General features: G+C 43.9%; 1 protein-coding gene across 1 annotated transcript; it reads left to right on the top strand.

Moving 5' to 3' along the window:
- The first annotated feature begins 437 nt into the window (after positions 1-437).
- Positions 438-27404, top strand: CAPN9 (calpain 9). The gene is made up of 21 exons (XM_054195164.1): positions 438-803; positions 898-1120; positions 5885-5954; positions 6409-6527; positions 7203-7336; positions 7948-8116; positions 9570-9653; positions 9892-9977; positions 10619-10696; positions 15091-15251; positions 15938-16095; positions 16754-16962; positions 17581-17617; positions 19129-19209; positions 19720-19777; positions 20347-20411; positions 22793-22861; positions 24262-24340; positions 25018-25134; positions 26173-26231; positions 27050-27404. Exons 2-21 carry the CDS (start codon positions 908-910, stop codon positions 27074-27076), a joined length of 2073 nt encoding a protein of 690 aa, XP_054051139.1. The 5' UTR covers positions 438-803; positions 898-907; the 3' UTR covers positions 27077-27404.

Genomic DNA, 27404 nt, shown 5'->3' on the forward strand with positions numbered 1-27404 from the left:
TATATGGACCTTGAGATTTATCTCACCTTAGTCCGCCCTGTTGGGGATTTACAAATCTGAGTTGCTTACCCCTATTCTTTCCTGAGAGTGGGACGTGACAAGGGGCCCAAAACTGAACACAGTGTTTGAGTTGTCAGTGCATATCCTGGTCCGAGCCCTCCCCACCATCTAGCACCACCCCAAACCTGGGGCCATCCCTCCTGCACACACCCAGCCCTTGACCCAAAACCAGCCCCACACTGGCAGAGCGTCCCTGGCCATGGCCACCTCTGGGCTCTGCTGTCCATCCTGAAGGCATCAAGACCTGCCCGCCGAGACAGCCCCGCCACCGGCCGTGCCAGGCTGCTCTCCCACCTGTGAGAAACAGTGGTTACACCCCGCCATGTGGCTCTGGTTTCTCTCTGGGGGCTTGCCACCGTAGCACGATGCAGGGCCCTGGCTGGCTGCTGGGCACCTTGAAGTCATCCCCAGCCCAGCGGCAACCTCCTGCCTGGCCCGTGCCTGCCAGGGAGGGACGCCAGGCCCTGCACACACCCTTCCCACGGGGCGGGCATGGCTGCTCTGCCCCGGGGGAGGAGGACAGGGCACCGCCTGGCCGCTCCCGCAGCCGGCATGGCCGGGGCCGGCCACTTTCCTTCCCTGTTTGCTTTCAGGGTGTTTGCCTCTGCCGCTGTTGGGAGCAGCCAGGAGGTCGATCTCACCCTGCAGTTCCAGGAGGCGCGACGGAGGAGGGCTGGAGGACGCCACTGCCTCCCCCATACCACACTTCTTTCCTCCCCCTTTTCCTTCACAAGGCGCTAGAGGTATTTTTGCTCCCTCTTCCTTTTCCCCCTCTTCCCCCCCTACCTTCTGCCTCCCAGCGCCTGCTAAGCTTCGTCTCCCCGGTATTTCTCTGAGGGAGGGAGCCATGCCCTACCTGCACCAAGACTCGAAGCCGAGGCCGCCCGCACTGCCTGGGGCCGCGCGTCCCACCATCAGCTCAGGGAAGACCTACGAGGAGCTGAAGCAGGATTGCCTGCGCAGGGGCGTCTTGTTCGAGGACCCCGACTTCCCCGCCTGCAACTCCTCTCTCTTCTTCAGTGAAAAGCCGCCTGTTCCCTTCGTCTGGAAGAGGCCTGGGGTGAGTGTGCTGCTGGGCGGAGGAGGGTGGGCCCTTTCACTCCTTTCATCCTGCCAGAAGTCAGACGTTGCCGTGTGTTGGGACCACACCAAACGCGTGGAGTGATCAGGGAGATGCGGAGGCAAAGTGCAGGGGGAAGCTCTTCTCACCTCAGGGGCAGCAGCACAGGGTCGGCATGTCACCCACAAAGAGCTCAAGCTGTGGGACGAGAGGGTTTGGAAGGCTTCACCCCATTTTTTAGATGTAGCTGGTTGTAATAGCCACGCTTTATGCATGTGTATTTATGTACATGCATAAACAGCTTGCAATCAGCCTTCTCTCTCATTATTACCAAACAAAAGCAATGTGAAGATGAAAACAAGATAAAATGCATTATGATGATTTTCTAACTATGTAAAAATCAAGTGTCATTAATGTGGTAAATTCATTAACTAAGGTTAAAAAAACTCTAAAAATTCAAACATTTTCACTTTTAGAGTATGAGACTTTTACACTTTACTTGCTCTCTTGCATCGTGAAACACAGAGATTACAAATACATGCCATGGTTACTGAGCCATTCAGCAGTAGCCAAGGGCTTGATGAGTATCTCTTAATGCATCTTGCATAACAATCATTAATAACACAGCAAGAGCCTGAAGCTTCACTGGTCACATGCTCTCGGATCACAAATCGAACATCACTCCAGGTTTCTTCTCCCCGCTTAACTGTAACTAATAACCACAGAAAATTTGTGGCTACATTTCATTTCTTTGCTGATGACTGACGTTTATACTATTTTTCTTCATAGTCTGAAAGCTTCTCCCTTAGTAGAAAACTTTCCTTTGGCGACACTGATACCAAGGGAGAAAAAGAACAAAATAAGCTTAAAGAAGGGTTTAAGTTTCGGCTTAACTTAATCCACAATGATAGTCATTCAAATGCCTCAGCATCTGGCCGTTAACACGGTTACACTACAGACCAGAATTAAAGCTATTACTCCTGGATAAGTTTCATCTGTGGAAAAATAGGAGTTCCCAACACATGGTAAGTGCAGCTCCTGCACTTACCTGCCTTGCCTATCTGTGTCCCAAAAGCCAGGTGGGCTGTGGGGTGGCCCCTCCAGCACAGTACGGGACTGTGGGGCTGAGCTGCTTTTGGTGTGGTGACTCTGGACTGCTGTGTGACATCAAAAATGCAAGTACCTGCAACACTAAATCAGAAAGAATGATTTTCCTTTAGCCAGCCATTAGGTGCTAATTTGTCTCTTTTTTTTCCATTTGGGCCTTCACAAAAGTTAAACTTTGCTATAAAACGTCACCAGGAGCAGCTGAGAGCTTGTGTGTCCTTGTGTGCGGTACCCGGGGACAGCAGAGGGTGGTCTGTCTGTTGTAGTTGTCACTTTCTTCTTCAGGATCTTTGTACACTGAACTGGAAACATTTCCAGGATGAGTAAGTTACCTGAAACAGTATCTGCCTTTATGCTCCAATTCCCACCATGCAAAAAAGTGAACATTTGTGAGCCGCACAGAGAGAAATAAAGCTCAGAGGAGCCTGAGAGGATGTATAAGGGCAGGGTTTTAGTTATGCTCTTCTCTGGCTCCTCAGCATTTGAGCTATATCAGTTTCACCTCTATTATCCCCCAGGAACAGCAGCAAAATAGAGGCACTGTAACACCATTTCAAGTTAACACGTCTTACTTTGCAAGTGGGATATAGGCCTGGAGCCAGGTTAGTCGCCACAGCTCAGCTAGCGAAGCCGTGGTGCTGGAGAGGGTAAGCACAAGAGCACAGCCTCTCCCTAGGGTATTTGTGTTCAAACTGCTTTTCACGGTGACTGGTTTTTACTGCCTCTCCTACAAGTATTTTACAGTAGCTTGAATTAAGCGTAGCACAATACACGCAGGAGATTGCAGGGCCAAATAATGTTAGTCTTCAGATTTACACCCTGTTAGAGTTAACCTTTAGTAATGAGAGTAGAGAAGGCTCTCTCATTATCTTGACATGCATATACCTGCATGTATACACGTTTGTATGCAGCGTGAAGACCCTCAGCTAGCCCTAATCTGTAAATCTCCACCTGCAATCAGTGAGCTACATGGCTCTGCACCAGCTGAATATCTCATTTTCTACATAAATCTTAAGTGCTCTAAGATTCAGAAAGATATTTCATGATTTCTTGTAGCAGTCCCTTTTCATTACAAATTAAGTCTTTGGAAATATACCTTATGAAAATTTTAGAACAATCTGAAGAATAGAAGTCCCTCTCCTCTCCTCTCCTCTCCTCTCCTCTCCTCTCCTCTCCTTTTCCCTTCCCTTCCCTTCCCTTCCCTTCCCTTCCCTTCCCTTCCCTTCCCTTCCCTTCCCTTCCCTTCCCTTCCCTTCCATTTTTTCCTTCCCTTTTCCATTTTCCCTTTTCCCTTCTTAATTTATGTCTACATTCAACTTCTGGGATAAATTCAACAGTTCAGTGTCTAGGAAAGTTAGACATATAGGTTGAAGAACGAAAAAAAAAAAAAAAACGCCAAAAAGGAAAGACAAATGAGTCTATGGTCTACAGGAGGAAGTAAGAAGGAAATTCTCCTAATATGAACAGCCACTGGCAACCAGTATTACAGGTACTGTATGCTGGAACTGCGCAGAGAAATGTAATCACAGAAACAACTAACTGGCCTCACCCTCAGCCTTTCTTAGGCCTCCATGTACCCCCTTCACCAATGCGAGACGGAGGCGCAGGGGATGCAATTTGTTTTCCTTTGAGTCTAAAGAAACACAGGTTTGATGTAGCATCAGGAGAGTCATGGATCACCTTGTTTCATCTCTCTGAGGATTGCATGTCCCTACTTCTAAGCAATATCCTTGTGCAGGCGAATCCTTGAATTACTGTATGCTCTGTGTGAATGCATGATTCACCTGTGGGTTTTGTCCTTTAACATCCTGAAAGGCCTGATACACATTATTATACCATCCAGCCTGAAAATCCCTTTAAAATTAATATTTTTGCAACACCCTCTCAAAAACTGCAGAGTGTGTTTTTCTTTTGTGTAGCGGAGAATGTGGCACAGGTCCAGTCAAAATACTTTCAATTCCTTTTTATTGATTTTTTTTTATTATTATTGGGTTCGTTTGCTTTAGACATAGGAGATTGAAAATATCTTTCTATATGTCAGTTGTAGATCTGTGTAATACGCAATGAGCCATGAATATAATGTTCAGACCCATGTCAGCAGAAAGGTTTTTTATCTCATCCCTTGCTAACAAACAGAGTTTCTTGGTAACAGCTAAATACAGATCTCGCCGCAAGAATTATGTTCCCCAGGAGCAATGATGATAAAACAAGGCATGTTATTAAAACTCATCTACATTATCAGCTGTTGTTATATTTATGTCTAAAGGCAATGAGCTGCATTTTTTATTGTTCACGTCCAGTCCCCATAAGACTGAGTGTATTTAACAAGCAGGTGGGCCAGGTAAGGAGGAGCTGTTCTTTGATTTCCTTTTGCTCCACACACCAGGGACACGACATGATGCAGTATCTCCTCCCCAGAGCACCTGTGGCTGAGGCACATCCTGGCCATCACCTCCTCCCCGGCAAAGGCAAACAAAAAATATGTAAACCAGCTTCCTCCTGAATATCGCCTCTGCAGGGTCAGCTTCACAGGAGCAGTGCTGGTTCACAGGGGACCATGTCCTGGCTCCAGTGGTGGCGAGCAGCCAGATGCTTCACCAATAAGTGCAGAAAGCTGAACAAAATTACCAATACCCTGCCCTGATGGCCTCAAAAAATGCAGTGTTATGAACCAAAAGCAACTCAGTTTCCTTCTAGGCAAATGCAGGGGTTAAATGACTGAATGTGTTCTTCTATTCCCGCCCCCCCTCCTCAGCTTTTTTCTTTATGGAATCTTATGCCAGTCAGGCAGGGGGTCTGCTTCATGCCATAGGGTCTGCAGTAACATATCAGGGCAGACTGATTAACTACAGGCATATTCCTCCACTAATATATTAGATACCCTCCTCCTCCCTTTTCTAGTCAGTTCAATCACTTAAATTCAATTTACAGTTCATGGGAAAGGGGAGAAAAGAGGAGAATTCCTGCAACATTTATTGGTTTACCACTGTATTTTTTTTCTAACCAGCTGTGGAACTAGTAATTGAACTAAAACAATCAAATGAATGCTTGAGAATGCTACCATGAGCACCAGTCCCTCTGAGCACACAAGGGTGGGTAGTGTTCCCTCCTCCTAAAAACTAACTTGGTAAAACAAACAAGGCTGGAATCTACCTTTGTTGTTTGCTCATTTGAGGAGGAAATGGACTCATGGTTGTCAGACACTGCATGTACCGGGTATTACCTGCAGATAAACAAAGCCCTTAATAGTGCACTTAAAGGTAAATTGCCAGTTTTAGTTTTTCCAGCCATTGTGGAGAAAAAAACACCAACCAAACAACCAAAAAAACTTTATCCAGGGTTGTATCCTAACACTGAGATTCTAGACCAGGAGGTGCTATGATATATTAACAATTGCCTACAGACGAATAAAGGACGTCAGCCTTTAATCGTCAGCCAACTAATTATGAAAAAAATGAGAATAGTTGGTTCTTTAATCGCTCTACATTATAATTAATTAGCAAAGATTCCCCATCTAGTTTTTTGTGGTGGCTACACTGCTGCAGGCTAATACAGCTGATGTGACACACACAGTGCTGCACATCTGGGCTCAGAGTGGTGGTGGTATTTTCCTGGCATGGTCTAAGTCATTTTTGTGTCTCTCTCCCACTCTCTCAGGACATTGTCAAAGACCCCAAGTTTATCCTTGGAGGAGCCACGAGAACTGACATTTGCCAAGGGGATCTTGGTGAGTGATTCCCCCTGGGTGGACGCATTCATGCCTACACCCCATGAGGAGCAGCAGGAATATCCTCACACATGAGGGGATGTTGTCCCTCCTGAACTGGAAGGAGCAGTGAAGCTGGAGGTACTGCCCATGCTCACCTTGCCCACAGACACCTCTTTGGTAGCACCCTCCCATCTGTGCCAGGGGCTATCCTGGTACAGTTGGATTCAAAGTCAGGGCGGGATCTCCACGCGAGGGTACTGTGAGCGCAAGGGAGCCTTTTGTCCACCAGCACCTCCAGACTGCAGCACAGTCTCTGCCCTGGCTGGGCAGGGACATGCTGCCTGGGGACACACGGATTTGGATTTCAGGAGCAGTGACAGCTAACTGCCATAACATGTCCTCTGGCCTCTACGCCACCTTCTCCTCCTGAAGGGAAGAAAATTAGGGTTTTTTCCCCCTTCTCAATTCACAGGTGACTGCTGGCTATTAGCAGCCATAGCTTCTCTCACACTGAATGAAAAAACGCTAGCAAGAGTGGTGCCACTGGATCAAAATTTTGGGCCAGATTATGCTGGAATATTTCACTTCCAGGTAAGATGAACATCTGGTATTAGCATGAACACATTTCTGAGCAGTTGGTCACTACATGTCATGGTCTATTTTGCGGTGGGGTTGTTGGTTATCATGGAAGAGACATTGAAAAAACAGGGATTGCTGAGCTTACAGTGTTGTTCGTGTTTTGAGGAACAACCTAGAGGGCTATGTCAGCCTCCCGCAGGCACACACATTGTCACTTCTGCTCTGTCAAGAGATATATGGCTTTAGAAATCATTTCACATTTTCCTGGGCATAAAAAAACTACTTAGGATATAAGGCCTTAAAGGAGTTGGACTGAAATTTGTGATACGTGTGTGTCTTAAAGGTGTCTTGGATCATGTGGTGACCACTTGTGTAGCTACATTTTCCAGTCAAGGAGCCACAGTACAGCTCTACACTTTTCCAGTAGTGACATTTCCAGAGTGACATTTTCCAGACAAGGAGCTACAGTACAGCTCTACATTTTCAGTCTTAGTCTTTTCTTAACATAGATTACCTTTCCTTCAGAGCAGTCTGTCATGGTATAGTGGGAATGAACGATACACCTACGACTTCTAATCGAGCCTAGGATTGCCACTAACTTACAATTAGAAGTGCTGGGACAACAGAGTCCTGCACTCAGGAAATTACGTGCTGTCAGCAAACTCATGCCCTACCCTTTCTAAATAGTTTTGGCAGCACAACGAGTGGCTGGAGGTTGTGATTGATGACCGATTACCCACCTTCAAAGGCCGTTTGGTTTTCCTGCACTCAGCTGAACACAATGAATTTTGGAGTGCCTTACTAGAGAAAGCCTACGCCAAGTAAGTCACACTGTGCATACATGATTCGCTATTTGTACATACATTATTCACAATTTGTACATACATTATTCACGACTCAAGTGAATGGCTTCTATCCGGTATTTTTTAGTGGTGGTGGTGGGCTTTTTTGCATTTGCTGCTGCCATGATCTAAAGATGTTATGTCTATCTCTTGTGAGCTGGCCCAGCTTCCAGCACACCACTAGATACAGCCCTCGCTCATACCAAAGCCTGAATCCTGCCATTTATGTCTCTGCTGAGACCTCGTTTGATGGTTCTGGCTAACTCTGTATTTTTAAATGATTTAGCAGGTAGCAAGCCACTGACACACAGGTATATTCAGTCCTTGCCAGCCTGACAACTGGCATTAAAGAAAGAAAAGCCCCAGGCTTTAAGGATGTGGAGAAATGAATGACTTCTTAAAAACGCAATAAGAAGGAAAGCAGAATGATCCCAATACCCCTCCCATATATCCTGGGTACATTCTGGGGTACTTCTTTTGGCTTCAGTGCCATTGCTGCAATTTTACACCCGCGTGAGAAAGCTCTCAAACACAGGTATCTATCTTCAAAGTTTTGAAAGCATGTCTCACGGTCAGCATGTGTTTTCCAGGCTGAACGGCAGCTACGAGGCTCTGAAAGGAGGCAGTACAATAGAAGCCATGGAGGATTTCACTGGGGGTGTAGGAGAAATGTATGAGGTTAAAAAGGCTCCTGAAAATTTCTATGAAATCCTAGAGAAAGCTCTGAAAAGACGCTCAATGGTGGGCTGCTCTATTGATGTAAGTAAGAAATGGGGTCTGAATTTCTCAGTTTAGTTTTGTGGTTTCTGTGTTAAAAAAATACTTTTTAAAGGTAGATTAAATTAATGACAAGTAGACGGATATGCACTTAACTCTGCAAATAATAGCTGTGAACTGATAGATATGTAATATTAATGTAGTCCTTAGTACAGTTCTTTAAAAGAAAATAAACATATTCATCACTTTTCAACAGGTGATGACCACTATATGACATGAGTATGAGCAGTCAGTGAGCGTGAACTTTATTTCCCGACTTATTTTGTCACTTAACATTAAAATCGGCCATAGCTTTTTGAGGACTTACTGGTTCTAGACACTACAAAATTGGGTTTTTTTCAGCCCTGAATTCCATATCAACACCTTAGGGGACTCAAGACAATTTTCAGGATCAGTTTGTTTGTTTGTTTGTAAACAGGGGGTTTAAGGTATGTAAGGTTTATCCCTCCAGAGACTGAAACCTCCACCCACGTCTCCTTGACTTTCTGGCAAAAAATGCCTGAGCTGCTCTACAGCAATAGCCCCATTCTCATTCTGTTCCTTGCTCATTGTGCTCAGTGGAAAAGGTGGTTTGGAAACAAATGTATGCCAAGTTTCTCCACCAGAATGAGCAGCTGGAGAAAAAGTTTTCAGAGCAAATGAAAAATCCCACCAAGCACAAAATGTTTCATTTCAGACAGTTGTAAAAAAGGCAAAAGAAGTGCCCAGGCTGGGGTAGAAGGAAGGAGGCTTTCATTTGCCCTCTGCCCGAGAGCCTCATTGTTGAACATTTGGCTGGGCTGAGAAAGACCTGTTGTCTCAGACCCATTGCCAGCCTGACTGAAAGCAAGGCTTTTCCGCAAGCTCTCTTTTACTCAAGACTGTGCCCTCAACTTTAGGGTTCATTTTTTTCTGATTTTAGTTTCCCTTTCTCTCCTGATGAAGCTTTGCTGCTTGCAAAGACTAATAAAGTATTCATTGAACTAGAGAGAGTGTCTGATACTCAGCTGGCTGATGGAACCCTTCACTGCCATCACTACTCCATCAATGTCTTTTTACAAGAAATGAGACCATATTAACACCTGATCTCAATCTGAGAACACCTTTTCCCATACCTTAAACTGACACAAACTACATCTGAATGGGAGTTTAGATTGAGATCCTGGAAATGTAAATAGTATTGATACAAAATCACAGTGGTAGAGAAGGCATTTCAGTCGGGAATCACCTTATTTTCCCTCTGGGTGAAAAATGCTAAAATAAAAATAAAAATAAAAATCCTTTCCTCAAAGGGCACCATTGCACCTTCACTGTTGCATCAAGCAGAAAAACAAGTTTCCTGTTCGTAGTATTCGTTAGCCACTGACTTCCCACCTGAGGCTTGGAAGGGACCAGGTGGCACCACTTGCGGTCTCATGTCGAAGAGAGAGATTCACATCTTTTTCCCATATTTCAGACCAGCAGTGCTGCCGAGTCAGAAGCCAAAACCCGCTTTGGCCTTATAAAGGGCCATGCTTACTCCGTGACTGGCATCGATGAGGTATGTTCAGCAGCGCGGCGTAAGGAAAGACCTGGGGAAAAGATAAGGGAGTGTCCCCCGTCCTCAGGTGATGAGGGGAGTTATCCTGACAAAATTATCCAAATTTCCATCCATCTTTCCCTCCCACATCTCCTGTAGCGGTCTGTACCTTTTACCCAGCTGTCCCAGCCTTTGCACACTGGAGACCTGCTTCCTAGCTACTGACACTTGGTATTTTCTCTATTTCCTTTTTCCCCAGGTGAGCTATCGGGGGATGCAAGTGCAGCTCATCAGGATAAGGAACCCCTGGGGACAGGTCGAGTGGAACGGCCCTTGGAGTGACAAGTGCGTGAGCTGTCCCATACACCGGTCTCACAAAGGCCAAATCCCAGCTGCTGCTCCACAGCTAGCCTTCTGCAGCCCCAGCTATTCCACAGAAAATTAAATCAAGGGTTTACACATGCTTAACAGTATTACTGCCATATTACATGTCACCCTCAGTATTTTCAAAGCTACTCAATCAAGGGGACCCTGTCAAGGCTGTTTAGCCCCCAAAATCTAGCATTAGGAAAAATCATGCATTAATATAAATAAGCTAAGTTAATTTTAAGACGCTCCCGATTGGAAAAATTATAGATTTGGGGTGATATTTTAATTTATTTTTCTGCAAGCCTGTTGTTGTAGTACTTGTATCACAACATCCATACTTTGTCCCACTGGAGATAATCTGAAAACGGTTATTGTATTTCCCCCTCTAAGTACCTACAACAGTATTGGTCTGAAAACCAGTCTGGTTTTACTACCAAAGGAAATGGAAGGGCAAAAGAAAAAAAATTAAATAGTAAAAAATAATGCTACTTTCCTCCCCAAAATACACTTTTAAATATATCTTTGCACATATGCATGGCTTCATTTTTGTTTCACTTTTTTCTACCAAAATTAATTGCCACATACTTATAGTTAAGCTTGGGTTTGTTTTCTTGCAGCTCTCCAGAGTGGTGTTCAGTCAGTCCATCGGAGCAGAAACGCCTATCTCAGGCAGCGCTGGATGATGGAGAGTTCTGGTAAGGCTCAGGATTTTAAAGTGTGTGGCTCTACTCAGAAATCAAGGCACAAGTGGACAAAACAATTGACAAAGGAGAAGTCTCTGAGTGATGAAATGCTCAGTTTCCTCTTAGGGGACTGCTGGTAGAACACTCACTTGGTTTTCTCTGTGTTTCATGTGTGCACATGTCTATTTTAATAACAAAACCTTTTTTAAAGTCAGCTTAGTTAATGGCATTAGCATATTTCAAATTCTGTGTATCTGCCATGAATGTAACACCCTTTAAATCCTTACCATGAACAAAGGCAGGCTCTACAGAAGGGAGCGTTGTATTGCACTGTATCACTCATGAAATGCCTTCAGGGTTGATGCTGGGCATACACTGGAAAGGAAGGAAGTCCTAAGAAGCAATAGTACTTGTTACAGAAAGTAAAAGAACACCAAGATATGTGTGAAATGGTGGAAAGGTTTAAGAAAAGATGAAATGAAATAGAAAAAAAAAAAAGTGATGTAAATTGCTTTAAAAGTGTGTTCTTCATGCCAAATTCACAATCTCAGACAGAACAGATGGCTGACTTGCACACTATCCCCCCCCCCATATCAACCATCCTGTGCACTACTGACAATGTCTGATCACATTTTCTAGGGCCAGATGCTCATCTCTTTTACACAGAGGTAAGTCTAGAGGGGTATGTAGTGGAGCTATTCCAGATTTTTCCTGCAAGTTGAACCGAAGTTCACCTTTAGGCCTGAAAAGTGATTTGAAATAGACAATGCAGCACGTTAAGTCAGATTAAATAATTTATCCCAAACTTTAATAGCTCTGGATGGAAGTAGGTCCAGTGACTGATCCATTACTTAAGTATTTTTACATGGGATATTTTGAGTTATTTTGCTATTGATATTGCAACTGCAGTAGGCCATTTCCAGTTTTTCCAAAAAGCTTTTGTGTTTCGACTTTTTTTGTCTGTTTTTGACCTGGCTACATCTGGAGATTAAGGTGTGAATGAAAAACAGGAGGCAAAGATGTTACCTGGAACCTAAGTAACTCCAGCAAGTCTCTCGGTACAGGGCATGACTTAAAGCCTGACTGGGTAATGAAGGTACAAACAGGCATCAAACAAGCAATGAAATTCATCAAAAAGTCATCTGTCCAACAGAGCTAAGCTGATAGTTAAGTAAATCCTCAGAAGGCCAATAAATATTAATGAGGTTTAACATACCCAGAGAAATGTTGGCTTTCCTCATCCAGCATCTCAGCCATTCAGAGCAGAAACAAAACCCATTGGAACTGAAACTTTTGCTGAAGGGGTTAAATGGACAAAAATCATATGCAGAAGATGAGAAATGCTTCCAAAACCAGTCGGGAAAGTTTGATACCAGGTAAACCCTCCACCCAGTCCATCAGACTTTTCCTAATGCCTTTTGACTCGTGTGTATTTCTCTAAGGAGTGTTTGCCCCTTTGCCCCCTCTAAGCCGCACCTTGATGGTTTCACCATCAGGCTTCACATACAGACTTTTCATGAGCAATGAATATGATCTATCCCTAAAGACATTAAAATGGCCAGGTGAGGAAAGAGTTGAACATAGATGCTTCTCTCCAGCTTTCACTTTGCTCCTTCTGTGGTCCTTGCTGATGCAGTTTAGCTGAGGAGATGGAGACTGAGCTATATTGAGCAGCTGAGGACTTTCAGCCGGTCTGTTCACCACTCCTGGTGGTGATTTGACTTGTTTCCCTGGAAAGCTGGGGTAATCTTTATGAGGTGCTTTGAAACCTGCTGCTAGAAAAAATGTGTAGCAAAGTAATTAGGTCCTCAAGAGTTCAAAACATGTTCTCCATGGTATGCATTATCTGCAGGCTTAGCAAATAACATAAGGTGCAATGGGGCTCTTCTTCTTGTGGTCAAGGTTTCTACTGAAGTAGACTTAATAGGAAGTTTTACCGTCAGTGAGCTTTTTGTACATCATTTCTTAATCTGTCTGGAAGCTGAAAGGGAGTCCAGGAAACCTACTATGCACTCATGAACATCTTCTGTAGCTGTGCTGCAGGTTTTGGACCCAGCTTATTCCATGTGCTGACTGCACACAGAGCAATGGTCATTTCTCCTACACGGGCTTATTTCTGTTAAATAAAAAAGAAGAGAAAGAAGAATTATACCTGTTAATTCTCATGTATTGTGTCACATTTCATCCTAGGTGGAACAGGAAGGCTAAGAGAAAGGATAGTGCAGGGTACGAAATTAGGTCAAAAAATGATGGAACTTTTAAAGTAAGATAAGAGTCATATTATCAGAGTGTCTTCAGTCAATGCAAAAAGGCAGCATAGCTGTAGAGGACTCCATGGGATAAGACAGCCAAGGTGGAAAACATGGTCTGATAAGAAATTTTGTCCCTTTTGTTCTTTGGATTTGTGAGGACTGAAGAAAACCTTTATGGTAACATGCTGAGGGCCTGCTGACCTCATAAAATACCCTAAAGGTATTTTGGCTACATATTAGCAGTTAAGATCAGTCTGGTCCAGGGCAGACAAGATGATGCTTCTACTAGGTGTGAAGATGTCCTGCTGTTGACTAAAAAATCAGCTTCTCACTCACCCTGGTTCCTTCCCTCCTAAAATCAGAGGGTCAGAGTCTTCTCCTGCCTTCACCCGTGCAAACCCAGGACAGCCCTAGGGCAGTCAGAACAGGTCTTTTACCTCTCAGGAGCCAAACTGATCTATACAGTGCAACTTCTTAATCTGCTTTGCAGCATGTTTCCAAAGAGCCTAGAACTGCGTAGTGTGGCCAGGAAACTGAGCCACTTAGAGACAGATTTTGCTATGCTGTCCCTGCTTTAGTGTACTGAGCATCAAAGTGAGAATTAGCAGTGCCTAGGGCTAGCAATACATAAAGAGGACAGAGCTCAGGGAAGCAAACCCTGCTGTTTCTTCCCACACTAAAACCAAGTTGTAAAATGGCCCATAGCAAGTGTAAATTAACACCACCACAGACATGTATTTCTTATGCAGCAGAAAAATGGAGCTACCTGTGTCCAGTGATCTACAATAAGGGCTAGCTGCATCTGCCACTGCCGCAGATAAACATGTGGTCTCGGAGAGCTTTTCCTCTCCTGCTACTCCATTTTGTTATTACGTGTCAGCCACTGGAGGAAAAAGATATAGAAATTCGCATTAGGGAGGAGAGAGCAATTCAGGGCAGAGGATACATCTGGATGCTAAATTGCCCTGAGGAAGGCCTAATACCTCTCCCCCTTTACAGGGGGAGGTTCAGCCTACTGAGGCTACCCTCAGTCTTAGGGCATATGGACCTTCTTGCAGTGCCCACCAGGCAAACTCTTGTCTGTTAGGAGAGCTTCCCTGCTCTGCTCCCTTTGCCCAGGGCTACACGCCATGCCCAAATGTGTGCTTGACTCCAGCTGTCCCTTCTTTTGGCTGTCCTGAACACCAGGCTCCTTGGCCAGCAGGTCTGTTGATATCTTTTTGCCCTTTTACTTGCTAGATAAAATTGCATGGGTTATCTGCTTCTCAGCATGCTGAGCAGGCTAGGTTCAGCCAGCCCAGCAACTCAAAAACATCCCTATTGTGGCATTTAGTTCCTTTTTCCCATGGTCACATATATGTGTTCACCTTGGGCATAAAATAGATACAGCGCAATCTACATGACACAGTAGCAGGCAGCAGTGTTCAGGCCACCTTCAAGGGCAGGCTGGAACTGCTACACAAGTCCAAACACACCTTTTGTCCTTCATGTTTGGTGTATGATTTTGCTAGGATAAGATCCCAGGCACCCATAGAGGAGGGGAGGGTGAGCAACTTGAGCCTAGGCACCTTAGCAGAAGCCCAAATGTGACTTTAACTGCAGTGCAGACAGGCTAGTCATACCATGGCTTGGCTAATCCACCCCCATGTTTCCCCTGTAGTGCTGTCATGCAGCTGGCATTGAATACAGCTGATTTGTAGGCAGACTTGGCTCCTGCACAGATGCCTGCCATCCTTTGCTTGGCTCTCCAGCAATATAGATGCAGACATTAAGGCCAGGATGATGTTGGTGAAATACCTCTTTCTACAGTAGGTTTTGTGCCAGTTTTACTTCTTTTCATCTTATGCTTAGCTGTAATTGAATAAAATCAATGGAGTTATAGTGTAAAAAGAAAGGTGTGAGAGCTGTCAGAATCAGGCGCAGACGATAGGGTTGTCTGTGTTTTACACCACAGTGAATATGAGCTAGCTTCTTCCTTGAGTAAGAGCTAGCTTATTCCTGGGTGTACATTGGCGTATCTCCACAGTTGCTGAAACTATTAAGATCTACACAAGCTGGTCATCTGGCCCTGGGACACTGGGGAGTAAGTACTTCTGCTGAGTATCCTTCACTGAAGTGAATGGCAGTCTGTTCCTTCCCATGTCTTTTGCTCAGGATGAAATTTGACGACTTCAGAGTGCATTTTGATAAGGTTGAGATCTGTAACCTGACTCCAGATGCCCTGGAAGACACCACTGCCCACAAGTGGGAGGTGACCATCCACCAGGGAAGCTGGGTCCGGGGATCCACTGCAGGAGGATGCAGAAATTTTCTAGGTAAATAGATACTGCTTTGAAAATGAGCAGCAGTCACTTAAATCCCTACCCACCTTCAACCACCTCTCCTGTTACCCAGAATTGTGGGTGCAGACCAGGCCAGCTGAGTCTCAGCTCACAGGAACCAGCCAAAGGGACAAATGTTCATATGGTCCCACTTGAGACTTAGCAATAAAAGACCTGCTTTCTCTGCTCTCAAGTTTGTTGGATCTGATTTGCCTCTCATTTACATTTGCATGAGCAGGACTAGCTCCAAATAAGTCACTTAAAACTGCAGCAGTACGTGTAAAATGAGACAAAAATCCAGCTCAGCCAGCATGTTTATGTGGCTCTGAAGCAGCGTCATGGATCTGAACTGCATTACTCCAGACTGGCACCAGCACTGTGGGATCATTGTAGCTATGTACTTTTAACAAAATCCCATCTGACAACTTTATTTAAACCATGGTAACTTAATAAAATATCAGGCCTGAAGCCTTTTCTACACCTAGTTCCATGAAGGGCTTTGGGATTTGGCTTGTTTTCTGCAGAGCTTAATGGAAAGAAGCATGACAGCTAATGGAAAAACTAAATTTGAGCAAAACCTCAGCTTAATTGTCCTTTTTGTCTTCTTTTTCTTTAGTAGTAGTAGTGGTGGTATTATTATTCTGAGGCAAGAAATTCTCTGGTATTCTTTACATTGGCAGAGACTTTCTGGACAAATCCACAAATCAAGCTGCATTTGACAGAGAAAGACGATGGGCAAGATGAGTGCACATTCATAGCAGCACTGATGCAAAAGGATCGCCGTAAACTCAAGAAGCTTGGCGCTGAAATGCTAACCATCGGCTACTCTATTTATGAGGTACTCTATTGCTTTTACAGTGCAGTAGCTGCGCTATCACTATTAACATCTTTCTCTGGGTTTGTAACCCTGCCAGTCATCATGTATTTTTAGGGCCCTTGCTCCTAAAATAATCTTCTCAGTTACATCAACACCCACAGAGTATTTTAACTTGGTTGGGTTGGAGCCCTCTCAGAGGAGGATTTAGTAGTCCCTACGGGGCCATGGGTTGCCAGGATAGACTCCTTGGCCCCATGATTCTTTCATCCCCTGCCTGGCTCCCAGAGAGGGAATGTTGCTTCTTTTGAGACTCTTGGGGCTCATGACACACAGGGGTGTCTGTCCTGAGTAAGGTTGGGACTGACAAATCTGTTGTCACTGCTCTGTGACACTGTGCCTGGGATGGTGGTATTCAATGGCAGGGAATGTTTAAGCGGGAAAGCAATGTCCCAGTGTCCTCTTAGACTGCCTTCTGGGTGGGAAAGGACCATTGGTAATGGGACCTCCCTAGCTGGGAGCTAGGTTGCTGCAAGCATCCGAGTGAGGGGATGAGATTCAGGGTCATGGCCATGGGACAGTCTTGTGCCAGGCAAAGTTTGACTCCGTGATTGGGAAGGGGGCAAGGATGGCCCCCATGACACCATGGCCAGTTCAGCACTGCCTTCATTTCCACCCCTAGAGCCCTGGAAGAGATGGACACTTGGGCAAAGACTTCTTCAGATACCACCCCTCCAAGGCCAGGAGCAAAACCTACATAAATTTAAGGGAAGTATCCAACCGCTTCAAGCTGCCGCCGGGTGATTACATTCTTGTTCCAACCACATTTGAGCCCCACCAAGAGGCAGATTTCTGCCTGAGGATTTTCTCCGAGAAGAAGGCCATCACTGAGTAAGTCAGCAGTAAGTCCCAGGGCCCCCACCGCTTGCCCACATGTGGAGCCAGTGGCTCCCTTGGGAGGGTCTGGCTGCTGGGTGCCCAGCCCTATGGCAGAGCCCTAGCATGGGAAGCTCCTGATGTTTTTTTTGCATCTGACCATTTTTGCTAAACGTGACTTTTTTTTGGAGAGGAGTTTAGGAGGTGTGGAAACAGGGCTTGCTATGGTGCTTGCTCTGGAAGCTTGGCAAAGAAGAGTTACTATTCAGAAATCTGTGAATACAGCAGTGTTTGTTTGCTCTCAAAGTTTGTCCAAATTAAAATTTTATATTTAAAAAGGAGTATTGAGGAAAAAGTGTGTGCACAATGAATAAAGAATGAGATTAATTCTTTAGTAGAGAGCATGAAGAGCTGTGCTCTCCCTGAGTCCTGCTTAGAGTCTGTTTTAAGGGCTTACACCAAAATTTGAACAGTGCAAAAATGTGATTGTCTGATGAATTTTACCTAAACCTAACATATTCAGTAAAAAATGCAGTTTTATCATTTACTTCTGGAAAACGTAATGAGCAAGCTTCCACCCCAAGCAGATGTTGAATATTTTCAGATACTGAATAAGGTGTTTTTTTTCTCCAGGGATCTAGATGAAAACGTTGCCATTGATCTCCCTGAGGTAAGTCTACAGAGTTAAAATAGCAAGAGAATAGCTCAGCAAAAGTCAGCACACACTGCTTTTACTGTCTTTGGCTAAAACACGTTCATTTCCCAGGAATGTTACACAATTGCCAGCTTTGTGTTTGTGACAGAAACAGCCAGTTCTGCTGAATATGGTAAAAGAGCTGTAAAAACTGAAATCGTAATTGTTATGCTTCTGCATCATCTTCAAGGCAGTCAGCGTCAGCCAGCACCGAAGGTGGGGATCAACCACCACAGGTGTGCTGAAAGCACACCCGTTAACATCAAGGAGGCACATGGCTGTTCACATCTTTTAAAATTCTATTCATTGTTTTAAAAAAAAGAGGCGAGAGAATGTCCACAGACCCACATTCATTTTTCATACAAATATCTTTTATTTTACTTATCAATATCTGCAGGGCTTGGTAGGGAATGCTTGATACACATGTGTGCCTACTGAAATGATTAAATTCTTTTTGTTTCTGAATGGCCTGGTTTGCCTGCTGAGCACTAATTGCAGCTGAGTCTGAGTCAGCTCCTGTTTAAGTGTATCACTGCAAGTAAGCCGTTGATTGTGGTGTGCCTTCCCATGGAAACAAGTTAAGCCAAGATCGCATGTGTGCCTCTTTAGTAAAACTCTCCTCCAAGGACCAGTTAAGTGTGTCTCCATTTCTGGAATCTCAGGACCATGTCCAGTAGCTAAGTAAATCTGTTCACCTGTCCCACTATCATTAAGGGACTGCATCCAAACTTGAGCAGAAGGAAGTGAGGAACATACAGTCAAAAATGTGTAAGTGGCCAAGCAGCGTCACCTGGGCCACTCGGGTGACAGTACACTAAATAGCACCCATGTTGTATCTTCTGTAGGCAGAGAAAACAAAGCCCAATTCTTTGCTTCCTGTGCTGTGCTCTTGCCTCCCTTTTCCCCATTTTTTGGCCCGAGAACTGCTCTCTGTTCACATGGTCACCTCAACTACAGCAGTGGCTCTACACTATTGCATCTCTCTGCTCATCACTGTAGACTGAAGCCTGTGACTGCGCTGAGGCACTCAGCTAGCAGCTGGCTGAAGGTGTTTCCAGGCTCAGGATGGCTCTGGGTAATGTGCCAAATTGCAGCCACCCCTGGCTGGTGCTCTCAAGAGGGGCGAGAGGTCTCTGGATGATGCTACTGGAAAGAGCTCAGTAGCGCTGTGGTTGTTCAAGGACTGGGTAAGCAGAGTGGTGCAGGCGTGGAATGAGAGAAGCAGTGTTTTCCAGGATGGATACCCTTGGTTTTGAGACAGCCAAGGCAATGGTGCGCTACGCAATTGCCCAGGTGAAGGAAATTAGAGGCTGAGACTCCCCTTGGGCAGCTAGATGGTTGGGAGGCCTCAGGTCTAGCAATGTTCAGGAGCATGGATACACTTATTTTAAGATGAACTATGGTATCCTGATGCACAGAGGGACCATGTGCAGGAGAAATGTCAAGCTTTACAATTCCTATAATGACTTATGTGGTTGATGTTGCAGCCTCCAAACCCAACCCCAAGCCCACAAGAAACTGAAGAAGAAAAACAGTTCCGGGCACTGTTTGAGCAGATTTCAGGAGAGGTGAGTGCAAACCCCTTGTGGGCCATAGCAAGATGTAGAAAGAGGGGAGACACTTCTGATCCCACCCAGGCACAGGTGAAACAAAAATTATGTATTTTGATAGGAGTATGCTTAGTTGTAGTGTGTTGTTTGGGCACCAGATGTCACCATGCCTTATGTCTAGATAGACAAGGGTGCAGTCCCCGGTGAGCAAGCAGGAGGACCAAAGCCAGAACTTAAGCTCAGAGGGAGCCTACATGGCTCAGTGTCCAGCTGCAGTTTGTTTTTCTTTGAATCAATGGTTCCTGCTTGAGATCTCCTTCAGGCAGCCTTACGCACAGCAGCACTCCTGTACTTTGCGAGCCCTTTAGTTTATAGCCTTTTCTGGGTTTTGTATGGTACTCTTTTCCTGAGTTGCAATAAATTACAGATGGGTGATGTTTGTGTTTTCTGAGGTTTTTGGTATGTCTGATTACAGAAACATTCAATTAACAGATGGGGCAATTTTTTTTTTTTTTTTTTTTACTTTAGGACATGGAGATAGCTGCAGAAGAACTTGAATACATTCTGAATGCTGTATTAAAAAAAAGTAAGTGCTGATAAACTCAAAGTTAAGGGCTATAAAGAACTTTATAAAAGCTGCCATTAAATTCACTTACAGATAGAAAAATAAAGCCTGTGTTATGACTCCTGCCTGGTGTCCTACAGCCAGCCAGGGCAGAGCCAGGAAAACATCTGGTCCATGATCTAACCCCAAGCTTGTCCTGCCTCCAGCACAATCCACGTCAGCTCAGCGAGACCAGGTCTCCATTGCACTACTGCTCTGCTATGGAGAGACAGGCACTGGGCTGGGACTTGTAAGACCTGGACATAGTTCTTGACTGCTACAGGCCCTTTTTACAATGGGGAACCTGTTGCTCTCTGAACCTCATCTCCTGATTTATGGAACAAGGATAGTGTTTCCTGTCATGTCTTTAGTAAATACCTCCTCTGTCTAGACTGTGATTTCTCTATATTCTTAATCTCCCAGTGCACAGGTCCTCCCACAATGAGAACTAGGAGCCAGCTGTCTCTGCTTAGGAAATCCTACTTTCTACTTTCAGTTTATAAAAGGCAGATTTGCCCAATGACTTCTTTCTTATTATTGTCCTTTTTCAGCAAAGAACATCAAATTCAAGAACTTAAGTCTCATTTCATGCCGAAATATAATTTCTCTTATGGATGTATCCTTTCGAATAATTGCTTGTGTGGCTAAATGAATACTGAATATAATTGTCTGTAGCATTACCTGTCATGGATATCAGAGATGGATGTGGTAATGTCACAGCAGAACACTACCCAAATCAAAAAGTTACGTGAAAGTTGTATCCTGATTTTTATTTTAGAAATTTAGGGTTAGGAGCTTCAAGACAGCCTACTTTCTACTGCAGGTTTAGAAGGAGATGCTTTAGTGCTGAGCACCTGTAAAAGTAAAATTCAAATGACTTCTGTATAGAACAGTGCCTTTTTCAAGCTGTGGTTTATTTGAAAAAGGCCTAGAAGAGATAACTCAAGAAAAGTCTGTTGTCTGGAGGGTTAAATTCACCAGCCAGAGTTGTGCGTGCAAGTTATGGGTCAGAAATTAAGGATCAGCAGAGCATTGAAAATTACTGACATCAAAGCTGTGGGTTTTTTGACAACCAGATCAAAAGCAGGAAAATCTGGTCTTTCAGCTAGATCCTGGAACTCCAGGAAGCAGACATGTGGGCGAGAGTTTTCTGTCCAAATTTAGGCATTTGTGGTGTAGGTGGCTACATCTAAGCTAGCTTTCTAGACTTCCTTTGTAGATAGTGAAGAGGATGGGGTAATTATGCTTGTTCTGCACCTAACTGTGAGAGATGCTAAATGACTGCTCAGACATTAAGTGAGATGAATCACAGTCCTGGTACTTCCCCACCAGATTTGTCCTTTGCAATGTTCCAGTGCCTGTTGAGTTTGCTTAGCATGGCTTCTCCTCAGGTAGAGCTCTTTTTTGCAGGGTGCTTTCCTGATAGACAATTTTGTTACACGTGAGACAAAACAGACACAGTCCTGACAAAGCAAGTATCTAACATTTGTTTTATGTCTCGCTTGTTTGGCTAAGAAGTTCTTGTCTTTTGCTTTTGTTGCTCCAGTCCACGACAGAGGTAAAACAAACATTTCTCGAACATTTCTAACAGAAAACCAAAACAGGCAAAACTTTGTTCTATTAAAGCTACATCCATAACATTAAAATTTGGTGCGGATCAGTCACCACGCATACGCAATGAGAAACAGGGGACCAGCCCTACGTTTCCTCCCTTGAAAACCAAGCTTCAGTAGGGAGCTGGTCCATGTTCACATCTAATCCTTACATGGTATTGGGACAGAGCCAGGGTCTGCACTTGACCCAGGAGCATGGCAGCAGTCCTAGGTTTACTATTTAGGATATAACTAAATAGTTTCCATGATTTGCAATGCTTCCAAGCAAATCTCTGCATACTTTTGAATAAATGGGGAGACATCTCTTCATCTGCTTTGGAAGCACAATGAACGCAGACACGATCATCACACTCTGGACATGGTATTTGGAGCACAATGGAGGAGCAAAATGACTTGAATTCAAACCCGAGTCAACGCTGGCAGAGTCCCCTCTGTGTCATATGCCACCAAATTCCCTAGCTACAGTCACCATGCAGTGGCACAGAGGGGGAGCAAGTTCTACACAACCCCAGGAAGAATAACCTGGCTGGGTAAAAAGACAGACTTTTTGCAGGAGTGGTAAAGTCCCTGAGATCTGTGGGTGCCCTCAATAATGTCACCAGTGTAGGTGCTTAAATAACATCAGGCATTAGCTAGACAGGTTTTGAGCTTTGTGAATGCTCGCTGAGCTTGTGTCCAACTGAGCAAGTAAGACAAGTAAGATGTAAAGGGGAAGGGGAATGGATGGTTGGAAAGGGAACGGGCCCGTTCCTTATTTAGCATTTCGGAGCAAGTGCCCCATCCTGCAAGTGAGTTGTGCTTGGACGACCTCAGCAACTCAGTATTAAGACCCTCATACTTCAGGCAGAGGGAAGGCCAAGCAGATCTAATCGTTGCCCCTCAGAGCTGCTATAGAGGCATTTTTTTCAGACCATAAGGACTAGATTTTGCCAGCCTCGCCCCACAACTCCCATTAGTTTCAGGTTGAGCCATTTCAACAGACCCTGGTCTAGATAAAAATTCTGAATAGCACATTGGTTGACTAACTCCTTTGAGTACAGTAGCAATTTGTTTTAATCAGGTCATCTAATTCTCTGAATCATTTATATCCCATTTACATCCAAAGCTGTTCTTGCCTTAGAACAATCTGTCTTTCTTTCTCCCATGGAGCCTGCATTGCTTAGCTGTGTTTTTATATCACATAATGTTCCCCAAGTGTCACAGCAACAGCCATGACTGTAACTGCTCGAGCTGCACCTCAGGAGAAATCCCAGTATCGGTTTCAGCAGCACCATAGGTTTTCCAGGCAACATAATATTTTCTGCTTAAAGGAACAGCACAGATAAATACAGACAGAATTTGGACCTTCATGTAACAAATCCTTTTCCTTAATTCAGATTACCAGACCAGTGGCAATGGGAAACTGGAATTTAATGAGTTCAAAGTTTTCTGGGAAAAAATGAAGAAATGGATAGTAGGTGACATTATTCATTGTATTTGTTTCTCCATTTCATTAGCTATTTCCTGCATAGTTTATTATGTATGTGCAGACAAAAACGGAGACAGGAGCGTTTACAAGCCACAAATTTTAACTCAAAACAAATGTTTTAAAAGTACGGGGGCTTGTTTTGGATGGTCAAAGACATTCTTAGCTTTCCATGATGCTAAACCATAATGGTTTTTCTGCAAATAACAGAGATTTTCGTAAGCAAATCAACTGTGTTTGGGATAAAGAATGCAATGGGCACTAATAAGGAAGCCAATCAAAATGAAACTTAAGGAGTTTCCATTACCGCTGTTGTATGGCAGAAGAAAGTGATGATTCATGACTAGTAGGAAACAATCATTTCCTAAGTCACTGCATTTCCATTATTGATCTCTCAGGAGTCAACTGTACTGAAGTCTGGGAAAGTGTTGATTCTAATTTTAAACACATTTCCCTGCCATTGTATATGGCAGTAAGAATAAGCAGGCTTGCATAATCAGAATATTCAGACTGGATATTCAAATAAAGACATCATAATTGTTTCCTCATGGTCATTAATAGTTTTTTCTGAATTCATTCTTCACCCAAGAATTCCAAATATGCAGTTCTCTGTTTCTTGTCTATCCCATCAGAAATGGCAAACGCTTTTTCTGGGTATTAATGCCATATAGCTCTTTCAACAAAAGATGCATTGTTTTTTAACAAGGGGTTTTGAGAAATCCCTGTATCCTGTAGGAAGATTTCTACAAATATCTGATGGAAAATTTTAATCTGAATGTGACAACAATTCTAAATAACTCGTATTCCAAGGGAGAATTGTGTTTGTCATCTCATTAAAAGGAATGAATTTAACTGCAGCTTAATAATTATTTAATATTTAGGTCAAAATTCAAACTGTTTGCACCAGTTCTCTTGGTTTTACCATGAATGTGAATGCTTAGATCTTTTATACCTAGTAAGTGACAATCCCAACGTCATGTTAAATAATTTGCCTCTAGCCTTCAGGACTATGGAGAAAAACATAAAAAAAAGATTAAAAGCATGCCTCCGTTAAGAGTTAAAAGACAAATAAAAATACATCCTTCCCAGATAAAACCACTTTTTAAAAAATCATGGAATTTTTTATGAAGAGCAGCTCTCTATTTTTGAATGCTTGGGTTTGGCAGTACTTATTTAAGTTTCACAACAAACTATTCATATGACAATGAAAACTGGGTCCCAGATTTGCTCCTCTGTTACAAAATCAGACTGGATCTAGACCAAAGTCTTATCAGCTCTCTTAAACATTTATGCTACACAGTTAGAGATAAACCTTGCTTTTCTATGCCATATCTGGGCTGCCTTTCAGATGCAAATACTGAACTTTCCATGTGCTCCTTTCATAACAGAGTATCTTTCTTCAGTTTGACTTTGATAAATCTGGCTCCATGTCCTCCTATGAGCTTCGCAGTGCTCTTAAAGCTGCAGGTAAGACAAGCACTACATTTTATCTGGGAAACCTGTCAGGCAGATTGGCTGTGGGTGAAGAGGTCTGCAACTAATTGTGCAGGCTGAGTTCCCCTGAACAGGGAGGAGGACTAAACCCCAGAGAGGACCCGAGGACCTAGAGGGGCCATTGAGTGGACTAGTTTTGCCCCATGTATCCCCAACCCTGCAAGACAGTCAGTCAGAGCAATCTTTACATTTTTGTTCAACTCTGTTAAACTCAATAGGGCTGCACATGTTAAGGTTAGACCCAGAAACAAACCACTTCAGAGTCCATCTCCACTCCAGGGTTAGAGGAACAATGAGTAAGCTGTTTGTAATGAAAAGCAGACAGTGCATTTGTACTTCATAAAAAATTATTTTTATTAAAATACCTAGTTTTGCAGAAATCCCTCCAAATTTCAAGGAGGAAGAATGGTCCCGCAAACATCAAAAAGTGCATGGACTAGAACTGCAATGACTGCAAAATTCCTTGTTCAGAGTATGTTATTCATTGCAAGCTTAAAGAACTTCATGGTCAGATCGCATTCTGGATGAAGGTGTGCCATAGAGTATCTTCCCATTAACTGGTTTTCAAGATTAGTTAGTAGAGATTGGCAGATATCCTCCCTGGCCTACAAGGTTGCTCACTTTTCCTTTCTGCATGTGTCTTTGGGAAGGATACCAACTCAACAACTACTTGCTGCAACTGATTGTCCTCCGATACTCTGACGAACAGTTACAGATTGAATTTGATGATTTTCTGAACTGCTTAGTTCGCTTAGAGAATGCAAGTCGTGAGTATCTTCTTCCTCTGGAATTTCTTCCCCTTTGAAAAAAAAAAAAGTTCCACTTTTTGCTGCCACTGAGCATATTGCACAGTATCTGAGATCAAGTGTGTACATTGAATGGCTAACAGAAAAGAGCTGTGTTTAGCATTTGCTTTTAGGATGGCTTTTCTCCTGTAAAGTGAAAAATGTTCTGCTGCTAATGGAAAATTTCCCCATGTGAATAGAGGCTGCTTCATAAACTCTGCAGCAACATAGAAGGCATGTGAAGAATGCTGGCAAAGTCTGTGTTACAGGCTTTCTTGTGGCTCGCCCATGAGCTTAATTTGGGATCACAGAATTTCAAGTTTCAAATATTGCTTGTGCCTCATGCAAAGAGATACTTGGCATACACTTGGGGGCAGGTATCTCCTCTACCTTTTACATAACCTGTCCACTTTTGGCTAAAGATAAGGTTCCCTGTACCTTGAGGCACCCTAGGTATCAGTTCATTTGTGCACAAGATCTCTCTTGTTTCAGAGCAGAAGTAGTAGAGATAGGTAAAATTGCTGGATACATGCTGAAGTTGTTATTAGTGTGGTTCCAAATTCAAATCAAACACAGCTCACTCTATAAGAAGAAAAATCAACTTTCTTGAGTGATAATTTTTGTTTTATTCTCTTTGCTTCCTGGTTCAACCTGTGGTAATAGAAGTATTAAACTACTGAGACAGAAAAGTTAAATAAGACACATAAAGAAATGCAAATTGCTTGGCTTTATTTTGGAGAATCATCCAAATCCCACTGTTGAGCACATCCAGGACACCCGCTTCCATTCAAGTCCTGAAGGGAGACTTCCACAAAGGCCTTAAGTCAATGAGACATTTCCTCTTGCAAGGACTTTGTTTTGTCAGCTCAGCTACCACCCCCAAGCAACCCTAAGTGATGGGCCTTTACACCAGGCCCTCCCTCTCCTTGGCATGGCCACCCTTCGTTGTGGGTTGGGGAGCTGATGTATGAATATGAATGAGGTGTATTTATAGCGCCAGTGTCCTGTTTTTCATTTCAGGAGTATTCCAAGCACTGAGTGTGACAAACCAGGTCTTCATTAACCTGAATATAGCCGAGGTATGAGCACAGCTTCATAAACACTGACAAAATGATGGGGCTTCTCTAGAGCTTTGTCCTCTTGTAAAAACCAGAGTATTTCTGCATAACACTTCAGGTGACACTCATGTCCGTGAGAGCGCAGGGGGCGTGCCATAGATTTCAGCGGGTCTGGGATTTTAAAGTGCATGCACTGATTGCATCGCCTCTGTGCTATTTCCTTCATTGATTGCCCTGTGGCATATTAACAGCTTCCCATCACTCTTTCTAGATTTTCTGCTTTTTCCTTCCTTGGGTGCCAACTTGCAATGGGGGAAGGGGGCAGCAGACTGTGACGGGGCGTCTTTCATGCTCCCTGAATCCCCCAGGAGTTCATATCAGCCTCTCCTATGGGTGTCCATCCTCTGCTTCTTGCACTGCTCAGAACAGGCTTGTTATCTTCTTGTGCTCTCTTTGCCTCCCTGTTGCACACATGGGCTGTTTCTCATTTTACACAAACCCAAAGCTTCCTGGAGCAAGGCACAATGAATTCCCTGGCACAACAAACATAGGAGCCCCTTTGGACTCCTGGGATGCAAGTAAAATCCTTGCCATTATCGGCATCTAGTGGTTGAAGAGCTCTGCCTCCTTCCTTCCAAACACAGAAATAAATGCTGGCTGAGGTCACTCCTTAGTGACAGGACGTAAAATCCTAGTGAGCAAAGGTCCTCTTCCCTGCGTGTGGTCAATTCAGAGCAGGCACTGCTTTTGAACATCTCTTTTTCATTTGGGGAAACAGAGGGGGAGGGAGAAGGGCCTGAAATAATTTATTTTGAAGTTGATCTTTCTTCCAATATTAGTTCATCAACCTGGCAATGAACATCTGAAGAAGTTTGACTTGGATGCCGGGAGTTTCTTGCGACATTGCTGCTGAGACTTCTGCCCCAACAGCTGAGGTCCCCTTCGCATGCAGACTTTACCAGGAGCTTTCGCATGGAGGAGCACACATGCTGCCCACCCTTTCTGGTCTCCAGCCCTGTTGTGGTTTTGAGTTCAACATTCAGCTCATGTATTGGTTTTATTTTTGGTAAAGCCTGATACTGGATTTGTTACTGTAAGAGGCATTTGAATGGGGCACACATGTCTCAAGCAGACTGAAACTGATGTCCCTGAGTGACCACAGGCTTTTATGAAATAGGATTGTATTTAGTTTCA

The sequence above is a fragment of the Rissa tridactyla genome, chromosome 3 (assembly GCF_028500815.1).
Source record: "Rissa tridactyla isolate bRisTri1 chromosome 3, bRisTri1.patW.cur.20221130, whole genome shotgun sequence".
Lineage (NCBI taxonomy): Eukaryota > Metazoa > Chordata > Aves > Charadriiformes > Laridae > Rissa > Rissa tridactyla.

Bases quoted from the DNA above. Each gene is read 5' to 3' on its own strand.
- CAPN9 (XM_054195164.1), top strand. From the start codon at position 908: ATGCCCTACCTGCACCAAGACTCGAAGCCGAGGCCGCCCGCACTGCCT. The intron at 15,252-15,937 runs GTAAATAGATAC...TTACATTGGCAG, and splicing joins AGGATGCAGAAATTTTCTAG to AGACTTTCTGGACAAATCCA. The intron at 19,778-20,346 runs GTAAGTGCTGAT...GTCCTTTTTCAG, and splicing joins GAATGCTGTATTAAAAAAAA to CAAAGAACATCAAATTCAAG.